General features: G+C 51.5%; 1 protein-coding gene across 1 annotated transcript in view; it reads left to right on the top strand.

Moving 5' to 3' along the window:
- The window catches only part of WSCD2 (WSC domain containing 2), a 55,486-nt gene that overhangs the window by 10,988 nt on the left and 31,206 nt on the right, over window positions 1-13,292 (top strand). Inside the window, exons 3-4 of the mRNA XM_052654900.1 lie at window positions 4,300-4,414; window positions 8,778-8,962. Of these exons, the coding sequence (XP_052510860.1) occupies window positions 4,300-4,414; window positions 8,778-8,962 (300 nt within the window). The remainder of the gene's footprint in view (window positions 1-4,299; window positions 4,415-8,777; window positions 8,963-13,292) is intronic.

The raw sequence follows: 13,292 nt of genomic DNA, 5'->3' as shown, positions 1-13,292 counted from the left end.
ACAGTGTCTAGCATGCCACGCTTCTCCAGAGCATCAGTGAAGGGGACCGTGAGTCTCTTTTTCCCTCTTGTGGACAGAGGAAGAAGAGGAGCTTCATCTGTTCCCACAACAAGTCTTTGAGCGGCTGTTGTGTGGGTCATCTCAGCCTGATGCCTGGCCTGGTGCGAGGGTTAGGGGAGGGGTGGCACAGCATTAAAAGCCCAGGCTTTGGGGCAGATGGACCTGTGGTCAAGTATTAACTCCTTTTCCAAAAGACCCTCCGTCTCCCATCATCCCTCCAGGAAGGTCTCTCTGGCGGGATGGAGAAGCTTTTCTCCCAAGCCGAGACTAAGTGTGGTACACGAGAAAGGGCAGCCTAAATAGGGACATGGTCTGGACTCTCCCAGCTGGGTGGACTCAAGCAACTTAGCTGGGCAGTCAGCATATTAGTCAGTGCTCCTTTGATGGCAGGTGACAAAAAACCCATCTCGAATCAGCTTCAGCCAAAGAAGAAAAAGTAGTGTGTCTTGTCACCAAACTACTGAAGGGGCTAGGCTGTCAAATAAATGAATCGTGCCATTCTCTTCCTAACACTCATCTCTGCTTCCTTCTGACTTAGCTTGATTCTCCTGCACAGACTGACTCTGTGCCAGGAATCTTGGCTGTTGGTAGTTCTGGGCTTAGAAAATACCAGTGTCCCAACTCAAGGGAGACAGACTTCTTTCTCCCAGCTTTAATCTATAAGAATCCAAAGAGTAGGTCATGTGTCCTTCCCTGGAGCCATCAATCCCTGGCTGGTGGCAGGTACAATATGATTGGCTCTTCCAAGGTCAGTGTCTCCCCAAGATCAGAGCAGGTAAGGGCTTCCCAGGTGGCACTGGTGGTACAAATCCAATGAAGGAGGCACAGGTTCCACCTCTGGCTCAGGAAGGTCCCCTGGACAAGGCGATGGCAACCCACTCCAGTAGTCTTGCCTGGAAAAATCCCATGGAGAGAGGAGCCTGGCAGGCGGGCTACAGTCCATGGGGGTTGCAAAGAGTGGGACGTGACTGAGCATGCACATGTGCGTGCAACAGAAAAACATGAGGATAGGGTGCTTTGAAAGCACAAAGAGTACCGTGACAGTCCACCCATTCACCCTACAGTGGGCATGTACATACATACGCACACACTCCTATTAATTTGATTATAAGACTCTCATCTAACACAATCCACAATCCCACCTATAGTCACATGCACCTACCCTCACCCTCTGGCGAGACCACCCATGGTCGTAGTACATCCAAGCCCAGCATTTCTGGGTTGTGAGCACTCATCTCCCTCTGGACTCAGTGTGGTCCCTTATGACCCTAAGGCCTGTGGGTCAAATGGAAGCGAAGCCTCCTCAAATGGACAATGGCTGGAGGACAGATCTGGGCTTAAATTTTAAGCGAGATGCTTCCGAGCGGTAGGCACACAGGCAGATTGCATAGTTTCGAATTCTACTTAGAAACAAGTAAGACGGAGGAACACGAGTGGGGACCAGTCGGAAAGCATACACCGCATGCCAAATACAAAGGTTTCTCCCCAAGACAGAGAGAGAGAGCGGTCATTAGGATCAGGCTCTGCATCTAGAAGATGGGTCAATGAGAAGGGTGTGAGGACTGCATCTTTTTAAATGAGGCATGGCACATAGTAGCCAGCACACAGTAGGTACTCAATGCATATTCTCCCTCTCACACACACACAGCTTTTGATCTGATGACAATGACCTCATCCTGCCAAAATAAACAACGGCCCCCTCACATTCCCTTTCCCTCCCTCTCCTTCCTCCTCTTTTATTTCCTCCTCCTGCCATCCTTGGACACCCTGTCCTCTAGTGAACCACTGAACTAAGGTTACTTGCCAACCACGGCCCATGGAAGTTCTCTCTCCCAGCCCAGAAGTAAACGTCACACACACACACAAACGCCCATCCTTGGACACCCTGTCCTCTAGTGAACTACTGAACTAAGCTTACTTGCCAACCACGGCCCATGGAAGTTCTCTCTCCCAGCCCAGATGTAAACGTCACACACACACACACGCACGCACACACACACCCACCTCCCCGGGCCATGTCTCCCTCTGTGACACAGGAGAGTCATCCATTGTTGAACAAGCACAGTGACGAGATGTCGGCTTTTCCAGAGCTGTCACCATCTGACGTCCCTGCTCCTGGGAGGCAATGTTTCTTTGAAAGATGGACTGTTCTTAGTCGACCAAATCACCTCTGTCTTATGGAAGAAATTCAAGGTGATCAGGGTCGAGAATCTCCAGCGAGGCTGACAAATTCTGCACTTCCCAGGGCGGCGTTGAGGGGACACAATTGCTCCTTAACAAGCCTGTATCCTCTGCTAGACCCTGCTCTCCACCACACGTGGGGGCGGGGGAGAGGCGAGGAGCCCACAGTTGAAGCAGCCGCCTAGGCCTGAACAAGATCGGGCGGCATGTAGCATCTTCCTCCATCGTTCTCCAGGAGGGCCGTTTAATTCCAAGGGCTGGCAGGGTCCTCAGGCTCACCTCCAGTGACTCCCAAATGCAAGAGCACTGGTTTGGGGCCTAATAGACCTAAATTTAAATCTTTATTCTACCATCAGTTAGTTTCAGGTCTGGGACAGCTCACTTCACCTTTCTGGGCCTCTGTTCAATCATCTAAGAACAGAGTTTAAGCATGCCAAGAACCACTGCACCTGGGTCATTGCAAAGGTCCCCGGATTCAAAGAGAAACAAGAGGGACTTTCCTGGTGGTCCAGTGGTTAAGACTTCACCTTCCAGTGCAGGGGACGCAGGTTTGATCCCCAGTCGGGGACAGGAGCTCTCAGATCTCACATGCCTCCCAGTGAGAAACCAAAACATAAAACAGAAACAATATTGTCACATATTCAATAAAGACTTTAAAATGGTCCACAGCAGGGGAAAAAAACCTGTAAAAAAAGGAAAAGCAAAGAGAAACAAGGAGTGCAGTAGTTCAGGACGTGGGCTCTGCGGCCAGCTTGCTTGGGTCCAAACCCAGGCCCACGGGCATAAGCTGTGTTTCCTTGGACGGCTCACTTAGCCTCTCGCGGCCTCAGTTTCCTCTTCTACATTGATGGGGAATATTAATAATTCCCTCACAGGCTCATTCTAAGGATCCACTGAGACAGTATGTGTAAAGCACTTAGCAAAGGGCATGTCCAAATTAATAATGATTGTAAGAACCCTCGGGAAAAGACTTGATAACCTGTAAAGTACCATCTTCATGTACTATTTACCATGAAGTATAGGAACACACGTACTAATCTAAGAAAACCTAGTGAATGGTGTATCACTGGATGGTGGTTTAACATAATTTAAAATTGTCATTTGGGGGGCTCCCACGGTGGTCCAGCAGTTAAGACTTCACCTTCCAGTGCAGCAGGCGTGAATTCAATCCCTGGTTGAGAAGCTAGGATCCCACGTGCCTCACAGACAGAAACCCAAAACAGAAAACAGAAGCCATATTGTAACGATCTCAATAAAGACTTTGAAAATGATCCACATCAAACAGAATCTTTAAAAAAAACAAAATTCCTTCTGAATGAAAGCATTTACCTTGGCTCACAAGGTGGGAAAACTGTGAGGAACTTTAAACAGCGCCGTGAATGGCTGGTTTCTTATCCCACTCACCTTAACTTTGTGCCTATTATATGCAAGACCCTGTGGAGGAAATGTTTATACAGATAAGTCCATTTTAACCTCACTGGGCCAATATTTTCATCCCCACAGTGAAGGAAACTGGGCCTGAGAGAGATTAAGTGGCCCAAATGCACTGGAATGTCACCAAAGTGAGGTGGTGACTTGGATCTTGAGATGTCCAAGTCCAGTGTTCCTTCCAAGAAAAAAAAAACCTTAAGTCATCTTGTTGAAGTGACAGCAGGCTGTCAACGGATCAAGCTCTTCAAAGCTGTCTTAATAAGAGTCTCGTGTGCTTGGTGCTTAGGGAATGAGGCTGGCTCGGGTTGCTGGGCACCCAGTTGCCATCAGTAGAGCCCAGGGGTGTGACCTTAACCCTGGCTATGGAAGGTCCCTTCCTCCCCTCTGTTGGCCTCCAGGGGCCCGCAGCCTTACCCACGGGACTCCGCTGCCCCTGTAGCCCAAGCTCTGCCAATGCACATGAGTTTCAGGCTCTCTTGTTTCCACTTTACTGCTCAGAGGAAGGAACTGGTACCAAGAGGTCCACAAAGCCACATAGCCAGAGGCATACTCGTCACTTCTGAAACCCTTTCAGCTTTGTCCCCTTCCCCCACCACCCCAGATCTGACTTTTCTCATCTTCCCAAAGCTAAGTACCTCGGCTGCTACCTGGATGACACCCAGAGCCGGGCCCTTCGAGGCGTGTCCTTTTTCGACTACAAAAAGATGACTGTCTTCCGTTGCCAGGACAACTGTGCAGAACGGTAGGGCCCCAGTGTCCCAAGCTCCCTGCATTCAGACCCCTTCCTTCGCAGCTTCCTACCTGTGGTGGTCTTTCTTTTTTCTGTGGGAGGGCATGATGAAGGATGGACATGTGACTTGAAGAGAAGGGTGATGCAAGGGTGTGGGGGTGGGGGGCCAGGCTTGTGTACATTCTCTTGCCTGAAAAATCCCATAGACAGAGGAGCCTGTCTCATGGACGCTGGAGATCAAGAGTAGGGAGCTGGTCTGTAGGAATCTGTGATTGTGCAGCTGTGTGAGGCTATGCCGAGGTGTGAGTTTACAGTGTACACCCTTCAGGGCGATATGTTTGTGAGGTTAAGGCCAACATCAAATTGCCTTTAAATAATAGTGGCTGTGAGTGCCGGAGTCTCTGTGGTCATGTTGGCAAGGGTCCAGAATTGTGGGAAAAGCACAAGTGAGTGTTTCTGTGCAGGCAAGTGTGAGTCTGTGGGCATGAGGCTTGTGAGATGCCTGTGGGAAAGCTGAGGTGGGAGCCTGCAATCAGGGATATTTCGTGGTTCCCCAGCCAAGAGACTATTCGTTCCTGTCCCAGGGCGAAACACTCACCTGTCCAGGCAATGTTTTCCAGTCTAAGGAGAAAACGATGTTCTCGATGAGAACAGGCCCTACGGGGAGGGAGCTGACGTTTCGAGAGTAGGCAGACCCCAGAGGACGGCCTGGGAACCAGCCCTGCTGTCTGGGAGGCGCTGAGCAGTGAGCAGACCTGCCCCTCCCCCATGCCCTGGGTCCCGGACCCCTGGCGGTTTGCAGGAGGCCTCTCACATGCTGACTCGAGCCTGATGCCTCTGGAGGTCACAAGCTCTGGAAGAGCTCGGCTGCACGGCTGGAGTGGAAGTGGGCAAGTGGGTGGCCAAGGGACCCTTCCCTCTCTCCCTGATTAGGAAACACTGTCCGCTTGATAATTAGCTTCCAGAACAGTCCACCATCAAAATCCTGAACTCAGGACCACCTCCAGCTTAGGAGAGACTCCCAGCTCTCTAGGATATTGATTGATTAATCTGTTTATTGGACTGTGGGGAGACAGAGGTAAATGGCAGGGGCCATGCCATCAGAGAGGTCTTGTGGGGGCTGAAGAGTTAGTATTTGCCAAGCACATGTTTGAGAACAGCGCCTGGCAGACAGTAAGTGTAAGCTCTTGCTGTTCTGCGGCCCAACCCTGCTTGTGCTTCTGTCCCTGCAACTAGCTGGGGAGCCCCTTGGGGGCAGGGCCTTGGCTGACTCACCTCTGGCTCTATCTGGAAGCACGTGTGGGCTGCCAACAAGCTTGTGCAGAACCAAACTGAACTACGCAAGTTGAACTGACTCATGTTCTGAAGCTCAATCTTGGCTGCCACCTCCTGAGAAGTCTCTCCTGACACCCCAGGCATGTTGGGCGCCTCCTGCATTTCCACCATCTGCGATTTATTCCATCTCGCCCTCATCTCACTGTGCAGTCCTTTTCTAGTTACGTGCTTGTCTCTGCCTCTAAGATGTGAGCTCCACGACACGCATGTCAGCATCAACTGGGATGTGAAAGTCGCTGTCGTGTCTGACTTTTGCAACTGCATGGACTATATAATCCATGGGATTCTCCAGGCCAGAATACTGGAGTGGGTAGCCTTTCCCTGGTCCAGGGGATCTTCCAAACCCAGGGATTGAACCCCGGTCTCTGGCATTCCAGGCAGGTTCTTCACCAGCTGAGCCACAAGGGAAGCCCAAGAATACTGGAATGGGTAGCCTATCCCTTCTCCAGAAGATCTTCCCGACCCTTGAATTAAACCGGGGTCTCCTGCACTGCAGACAGATTCTTTACCAACTGAGCTATCAGGGAAGCTCACCTGGGATCTTTCAAAACAAACTGCTGGGCCCCATCCCACTCCCAATTTTCAATTTGTTGGGTTTGAGGTGGAGTCCAAGAATTCGCATTGTTAACAAGTTCCCAGATGATACTGGATGCTGCAGGTCCCGGGACCATGGTTGGAGCCCGCTGCTCTGACTTTCACACCCAGCTGGGGAACTTTAAAAGCTCCTGCTGCCCAGTAGTGGTCCTTCCACCAGTGGGTCCAGTTATATGTGACGGCCCCAGGGACACCTGAGAACCAAGGCTTCGGAGAGACAGAGAGGTGGAAGGAGGAGGAGGCTGACCCAGCCCCAAGATGCCCAGATAGTTTAAGATGCTCCTACTGCGTCTGCAATTTGTTTTAGGGGCTCCAAAATCACTGCAGATGGTGACTGCAGCCATGAAATTAAGACGCTTGCTTCTTGGAAGAACAGCTACGACCAACCTAGACAGCATATTAAAAAGCAGAGACATTACTTTGCCAACAAAGGTCCGTCTAGTCAAAGCTATGGTTTTACCAGTAGTCATGTATGGATGTGAGAGTTGGACTATGGAAAGCTGAGCGCTGAAGAATTGATGCTTTTGAACTGTGGTGTTGGAGAAGGCTCTTGAGAGTCCCTGGGACAGCAAGGAGATCCAACCAGTCCATCCTAAAGGAAATCAGTCCTGAATATTCATTGGAAGAACTGATGTTGAAGCTGAAACTCCAATACTTTGGCCACCTGATGGGAAGAACTGACTCATTGGAAAAGACCCTGATGCTGGGAAAGATTGAAGGCAGGAGGAGAAGGGGATGACAGAGGATGAGATGGTTGGATGGCATCACTGATTTGATGGACATGAATTTGAGCAAGCTCCAGGAGTTGGTGAAGGACAGGGAAGCCTGGCGTGTTGCAGTCCATGGGATCGCAAAGAGTCAGACATGACTGAGCGACTGAACTGAACTGAACTGCGTCTGCAAGGAGATCAAACCAGTCAGTCCTAAAGGAAATCAACCCTGAGTATTCATTAGGAGGACTAATGCTGAAGCTGAAGCTCCAATAGTTTGGCCACCTGATGGGAAGAGCTGACTCAATGGACATGAGTTTGAGCAAACTCCAAGAGAGAGTGAAGGACAGGGAAGCCTGGAATGCTGCAGTCCATGGGGTTGCAAAGAGTCAGACACAGCTGAGCAACTGAACAACAATTGCCTCTGCCCAGGTAACCCTGTGGTTGCATACCACCCTGAGTTGTTGGGATGTTCGGAGACATGAGTCTGGGTGGGTCTGTGTCTCCAGCTAGACCCCAGAAGGCATGAGCTGACACCTCCCGCAAGTCCAGTCTTTCAGGACCAGTAATTTGCAGGCTACCCCCTGCCCCCAGGAACCTTTCTCAGTTCTGGAGCATGCCTCAGAGAATGCAGTGAGCAAGAGGGCTGAGCAGGGGTTGTCCTACTCCCCTCCCCTCCACCACTTCATACCCACCCCTGGAGCCAGAACAAGCAATTCCCTTTTCATCTGTTTACAGACAGATCCTTACCAAGAGTCCTTTTTAGGAAATGATTCCATAGCTGTGAAAAAAGAAAAATGGAAAATGTTGCAGTGCCTGGATTTCTTTTTTATTTTAAGGAAAGTTTTTTTACTTGGCTGGATATGTGACCTTGGTTTTCCAGAGAGATGCGAGAGTCCCCTGCCCCCTCTCCTGGGGCCGACTTCTCTCAGGGGACCCAGAGGTATCATCCCTGGGTGGTGTTTCCCAGAACAAAGGGGCTAGACTCTGCACCTGTGATTGGCTCCTGGCTGAGGAAGGAAAGATCAGAGGGCAGGGAGGACAGAGAGACCACAGGATCGGAAGGGTGTGGTGTGTGTCAAGGGTGCTGAAGGTGTATGTGGGTGGGTGTAAATGTGACATGGTGTGTCTGTGTGGCGAAGTGTAGAGGGAGTGTGAGGCCTCAGACAGAGAGGGAAGCCAGTGGTCTCCCTGGGGTCTCGTCCCCTCCTTGAGTCTCCCTGCCTGCCCCCACCCAGGACCTCCCTGTAATCCTTCTTGGCTTCTTGCCCATTGCACCTGCAAGACTTTCAGACTCCTCAGCCTCCACGACCTTCTCAGGGTCTCCTAATTCTTGATCTTGATGTCCCCTGGAGCATCCCTGTCCCCCAGATCTCCTTAGGTCTCCCTGACCCCCACAGCCTTCCTTGTTTTCCCCCCTCCCGCTTCCAGGAAAATTGGGAGAGCCCCCCACCCCAGTCTCCTCCTTTCCCTGGGGTCTCCCCATCTCCTGAAGCCTCTTGTCTACCCACTGCCCACTGTGGATGGGTCTCCTGTCCCCTGAGGTCCCCTCTTTCCTACCCCCTGGGGGGTCTCTGTCATCCCACCTTCAGCATCTGTATCCCCATCTCCCCCGGGACCTCCGAGTCCCCAGAGCCGACTCATCCCCCGGGACCTCCTCCCTGGCCACGACTCCCTGCCCTCCCCCGGGGTCTCCATGGGGGCAGGCACCCCGGCCTGACAGCAGCCTCCCCCAGGGGTTACCTGTATGCTGGGCTGGAGTTCGGCGCCGAGTGCTACTGTGGCCACAAGATCCAGGCGGCGAACGTGAGCGAGGCGGAGTGTGACATGGACTGCAAGGGCGAGCGGGGCAGCGTGTGCGGGGGAGCCAACCGCCTGTCCGTCTACCGGCTGCAGCTGGCCCAAGAGTCAGCCCGCAGGTGTACGTGAGTCAGCCCCTCCCCGACCCACGCCCCCACCCCTCCTGAGCCCTCAGGCGCCGCCCCCCCAGCCGCCACCACCCTGCCCCAGCCTCGCCTCCAGCCGAACCCCTCTTCCGCCTCCACAGACCGAGAGCCTGACCTGGCCTACCCTTCCTGATTGGCTGAGAGCAGGTTGTCCCTAATGATGGTGACGATGATAATGACGGCAGCAAGCACTCTGTCATTTTCCAAGTGCCTTCTTTGCAAGAGCATGCCTGACCCTCGCGATGGCCCTCAAAACAGCAGTTACTCACCCACTTTACAGATAAGGAGACTGAGGCTCGGTGCCACGCAAGCAGCAGAGGATTTAAACCAACTCCAGAGCTTCTCTCTTAATTCTTCTCTTTTGGCCATGCCATGCAGCACGTGGGATTTTCGTTCCCTGACTGGGGATTGAACCCAGGCTGCCTATACTGAAGCGTGGAGTTAACCACTGGAGCACCAGGGACGTCCCATAGATTATGCCTTTAATGCTCCATAGAGACAATTTCCAGATGGCGCTAGTGGTAAAGAACCGGCATGCCAATGCAGGAAATGTAAGAGGCAAGGGTTCGATCCCTGGGTTGGGAAGATGCCCTGGAGGAGGGCATGGCAACCCACTCCAGTGTTCTTGCCTGGAGAATCGCGTGGACCGAGGAGCCTGGCGGGCTACAGTCCATGGGGTCGAGAGGAGTTGGACACAACCAAAGTGACTTAGCACGCATGCATGCAGAGACAGTCTATCCCTCGCTTGCCAATGTCTCGGTCTTATGAGAAAAACTCTCCAGTTTTCAGACTGAGGGAGGGAAGGGTGTAATTAGGCAAGGACAGGAGCCACCCCCTCCTCTGTGGATAGTGTCCCACTGTTCCTTCTCTGGCTGTTTAGTAGCATTTAATGTTTGTTTCTCAAGCATCTGCTGTACACCGGGCACTGTGCTAAGCCCATTGCAAGCCTGATTTTGTTTCCCTTGCCTATAGACTTTTCAGGCAGTTGCCATGGTTAATCATCTCCATTTTACAGTGAGGAAACTGAGGCTTAATGAGTTTAAGTAAGCCTGCCCAAGGTCACACAGCCTCGTGACCTCAGAGCTGACGTTCAGACCTACCAGCAGAGCTAATGGCCTTGATAAAAGACAGATGGCTGAGGTTTGTCCTGGGTCCTCTTCTGATGTGGTCCTGAGGTGCAAACAGGAATCCAGAACTACAAATCTCGAATTTGAACGTGCCAGGGAATCCCAGGGAGATCTTGTGAAAATGCAGACTCTGATTCAGCTTTCCAAGGAGGTCCTAGGTGATGCTAGGCTGCTGGTCCATAGATCACACCTTGAATAATAAGGCCTTAGACTTCAGTGGAGCTGACAAGGTCCGCCCAGAATGTAGGCCTGCCCACTCAGGTGAACACGGCAGAACCTTAACACCTGTGTGCATGCATCAGAAGGCCTCTTCCATGTGAATGTCACCGCTGATAGAAATTCATTGCTGGTTTCCTTGATAATGTGTCGTTTTCCAAGCCCTATGTTTTTAGAGCTCTGTTCATGCTTCGCTCTGCAGCAGGGTCAAGTGTGCTGCCAATTTGCCAAGAGGCTGATTACTAGAAACGGAGGTACCATCATCTCCTTGTCCATCGTTGCCTCAGTTTACCCAGGTCTGAGGGCCCAGCTGGCAGAGGACACGGTGGGTGTGTGAAATCCAGGCTGGATAATGTCCGTGCAGCGAGTTTCTGGTTTGGCCATTAGGGTAGTGAGGTCTTGGTTTGATGGCAGAGTCATCATCCCTGAACTGATTTCTTTAATTGTATTTGCTTATTTTTGGCTGTGCTGGGTCTTCCTTGCCACACGCAGGCTTCCTCCAGTTGCGAGGAGTGGCGGCTGCTCTTCGTCGCAATGCATGGATCTCTCCTTGCCGTGGCCACTCTCGTTTGGGAGCACGGACTCTAGGCCACCCGGGCTCAGTAGCTGAGGCTCGTAGGCTCCAGAACGAGGGCTCAGGAGCTGTGACACACGGGCTTAGTTGCTCTGCGGCATGTGGAATCTTCCTGCAGGCCAAGGCTCGAACCCTTGTCCCCTACATTGGCAGGCGGATTCCTTACCACTGGGCTGCCAGGGAAGGCCACTACTGACTCTCTTTATGCCAGTATTAACATTATTCAGATGGCGACTTTGATCATAAGAAGAGATGACCTCAAAGTTATGTGTATTTAGAGGGAAAGCTTCAGCCACTAGAACATTTTGGTGAATGATGCTAAGCTAGATAACAAGAATATTTCATCAGCCGCTCTCAGCCAGACCTCCTTTTGCTTACTGTTCAGAGTGGCTGGGTGATATGAACATCCTCCTGTCTCTCTTGCCTCTGTCTCTCTGCCTCTGTTTCTGCCTCTCGCTCTCCTCCCCTGCCACACACACACACACACACACACACTCAGATACACACACTATTAAGATCACCAGGTATAATAATAGTCTCATGCGTGTGTTCCTCGTCTCTCCGTCGTGTCCGGCTCTTTGCAACCCCATAGACTGTAACCTGCCAGGCTCCTCTGTCCATGAAATTCTCCAGGCAAGAATACCGGAGTGGATTGCCATTTCCTCCTCCAGGGGATCTTCCCAACCCAGGGATCGAACCCGGGTCTCCTGCATTGGCAGGCAGAGTCTCTAACCACTGAGCCACTTAAGAAGCCCAAGCAATAGCAGTCTCATGGACCATCAAAGGTGTTTTTTTTTTTTTTCAATTACCTGAAATGTAAAAGCCTCAACACACATAAACCATGAGATTCTCTTACAGTCGGGTGTGTTTTGCCCTGGTAGCCGTGAGGGGGTGGGCTGATTGGGTGGTTGCTGGTAAGAGACCTCTGAGGCTGCTGGGAATGCTGCTGTGCCCCTCAGTTCACCCACCTCTGCAGTGATACTGTGTTCCATCTGAGAAAGGAACGTTCCATCCATACATTCAAGATGGGGAACCCCTTCATTTCTACCGAGAGAGGAGTCCTGGAGTCTAAGCCCACCCCAGTTGTTCTGAATTGTCACTGTATAAGGCTGGAAGCTTGGGCACCTCCAGCAGGAGACTACAGAATGGAATCTAAGCCTTGCTAACCTCAAGGCTACTGTGGCTGAGATGAGAATGCAAGTGGCTTGGATAAGGAGACAGATGGTTGGTCAAGTTGGAACTCCTCGTGGGCTCCCAGTTGGCAACATGGTATTGGGAGAGAGCCTGAGGACTCTTCATTGAACCAAAACATTTGATGAGCTCCCCTGTGGCTTAGGCTTGGAGAGGAGAATGGGTAATAAAAAATAAAGCATAGTCCCTGCTCTCAAGGAGGTCACCGTCTAGTGGACAGGCAGACTCAAGACCAGTCGGGTCTGCTCAAGTGGGCAAGGGGGTGGTGACGTATATATGGAAGCCAAGAAAGCAACATTTGAGCCGAATCTCATTCTAAGATTTCCAGGTAAAAGGAAGAGTCACATATCCAGCTGAGAGCAAAAATCCAGGATCAGCAAAGGTTATGTTTTGAATGACCTATTAGAAGCACCTTCCTTGCTGATGTTCCATTTTGCAGCTTTAGAAACTGAGGCCTAAAAAGCACAAGTGGCCAAACTGAACATCCCTGGGGGCAGCTCCACAGAAGAAGGCTGACTGGTTAGGGCCTTGAAAGACGCACAGGATTTTGCCTGGTGTGAAAGAGGAGGATATTCAGACTCGAGACACATTGCCAGAGGGTGGGGGAGAAATCAGGGCAGAAGGAGCAGAGTGTGCAAACGCCAATGGTTACTTTTAGTGGACAGTGGGCAGGCCTGATGTTCTCAAGGCCACAGTGCTTGTCAGGGACTGAACTTAGGCTGGGACCCAGTTCTCCCTCTCCTGGTTTGGGTGCTAATGCGATATAGTGCTGCAAACACCCTGGCCTCATGCTGGATTCCGGACCCCATGCCTCTCCTTTGGAAGCGCTCCTTGGTCTGACCTACCTCCTTCCTTCCCTGGCCCCTGGTCTCTCCTTCTGCCCTGTCTCCTGTCTCTACACGACACAGAATATCCAGTGTCTTTGCTATGGCTCAGTGGCATGCTTGATTTCCCACTCCTGAGATCTGATTTATACACAAATAAGTTAGAAAGGGAGGCCTTCCACCACCATGTGACACTGGCATGTATTACTTTAGGCAGGGCAATGAGCAAATGCTCCAGGAAACAGGGGTGGTGGAAACCAGATTCCATTTGTAGAGTCATTAGTTTGTATTAACACTGTGTCCTAATTGTGTTTCCCAGGGCAGTGGCACAGAACTCTTAATGATTGTGAAGATCCAAAGGAGGCTTACTGTC

The sequence above is a fragment of the Budorcas taxicolor genome, chromosome 17 (assembly GCF_023091745.1).
Source record: "Budorcas taxicolor isolate Tak-1 chromosome 17, Takin1.1, whole genome shotgun sequence".
Classification (NCBI taxonomy): Eukaryota; Metazoa; Chordata; class Mammalia; order Artiodactyla; family Bovidae; genus Budorcas; species Budorcas taxicolor.
This window is presented reverse-complemented; position numbering and strand designations above follow the sequence as displayed.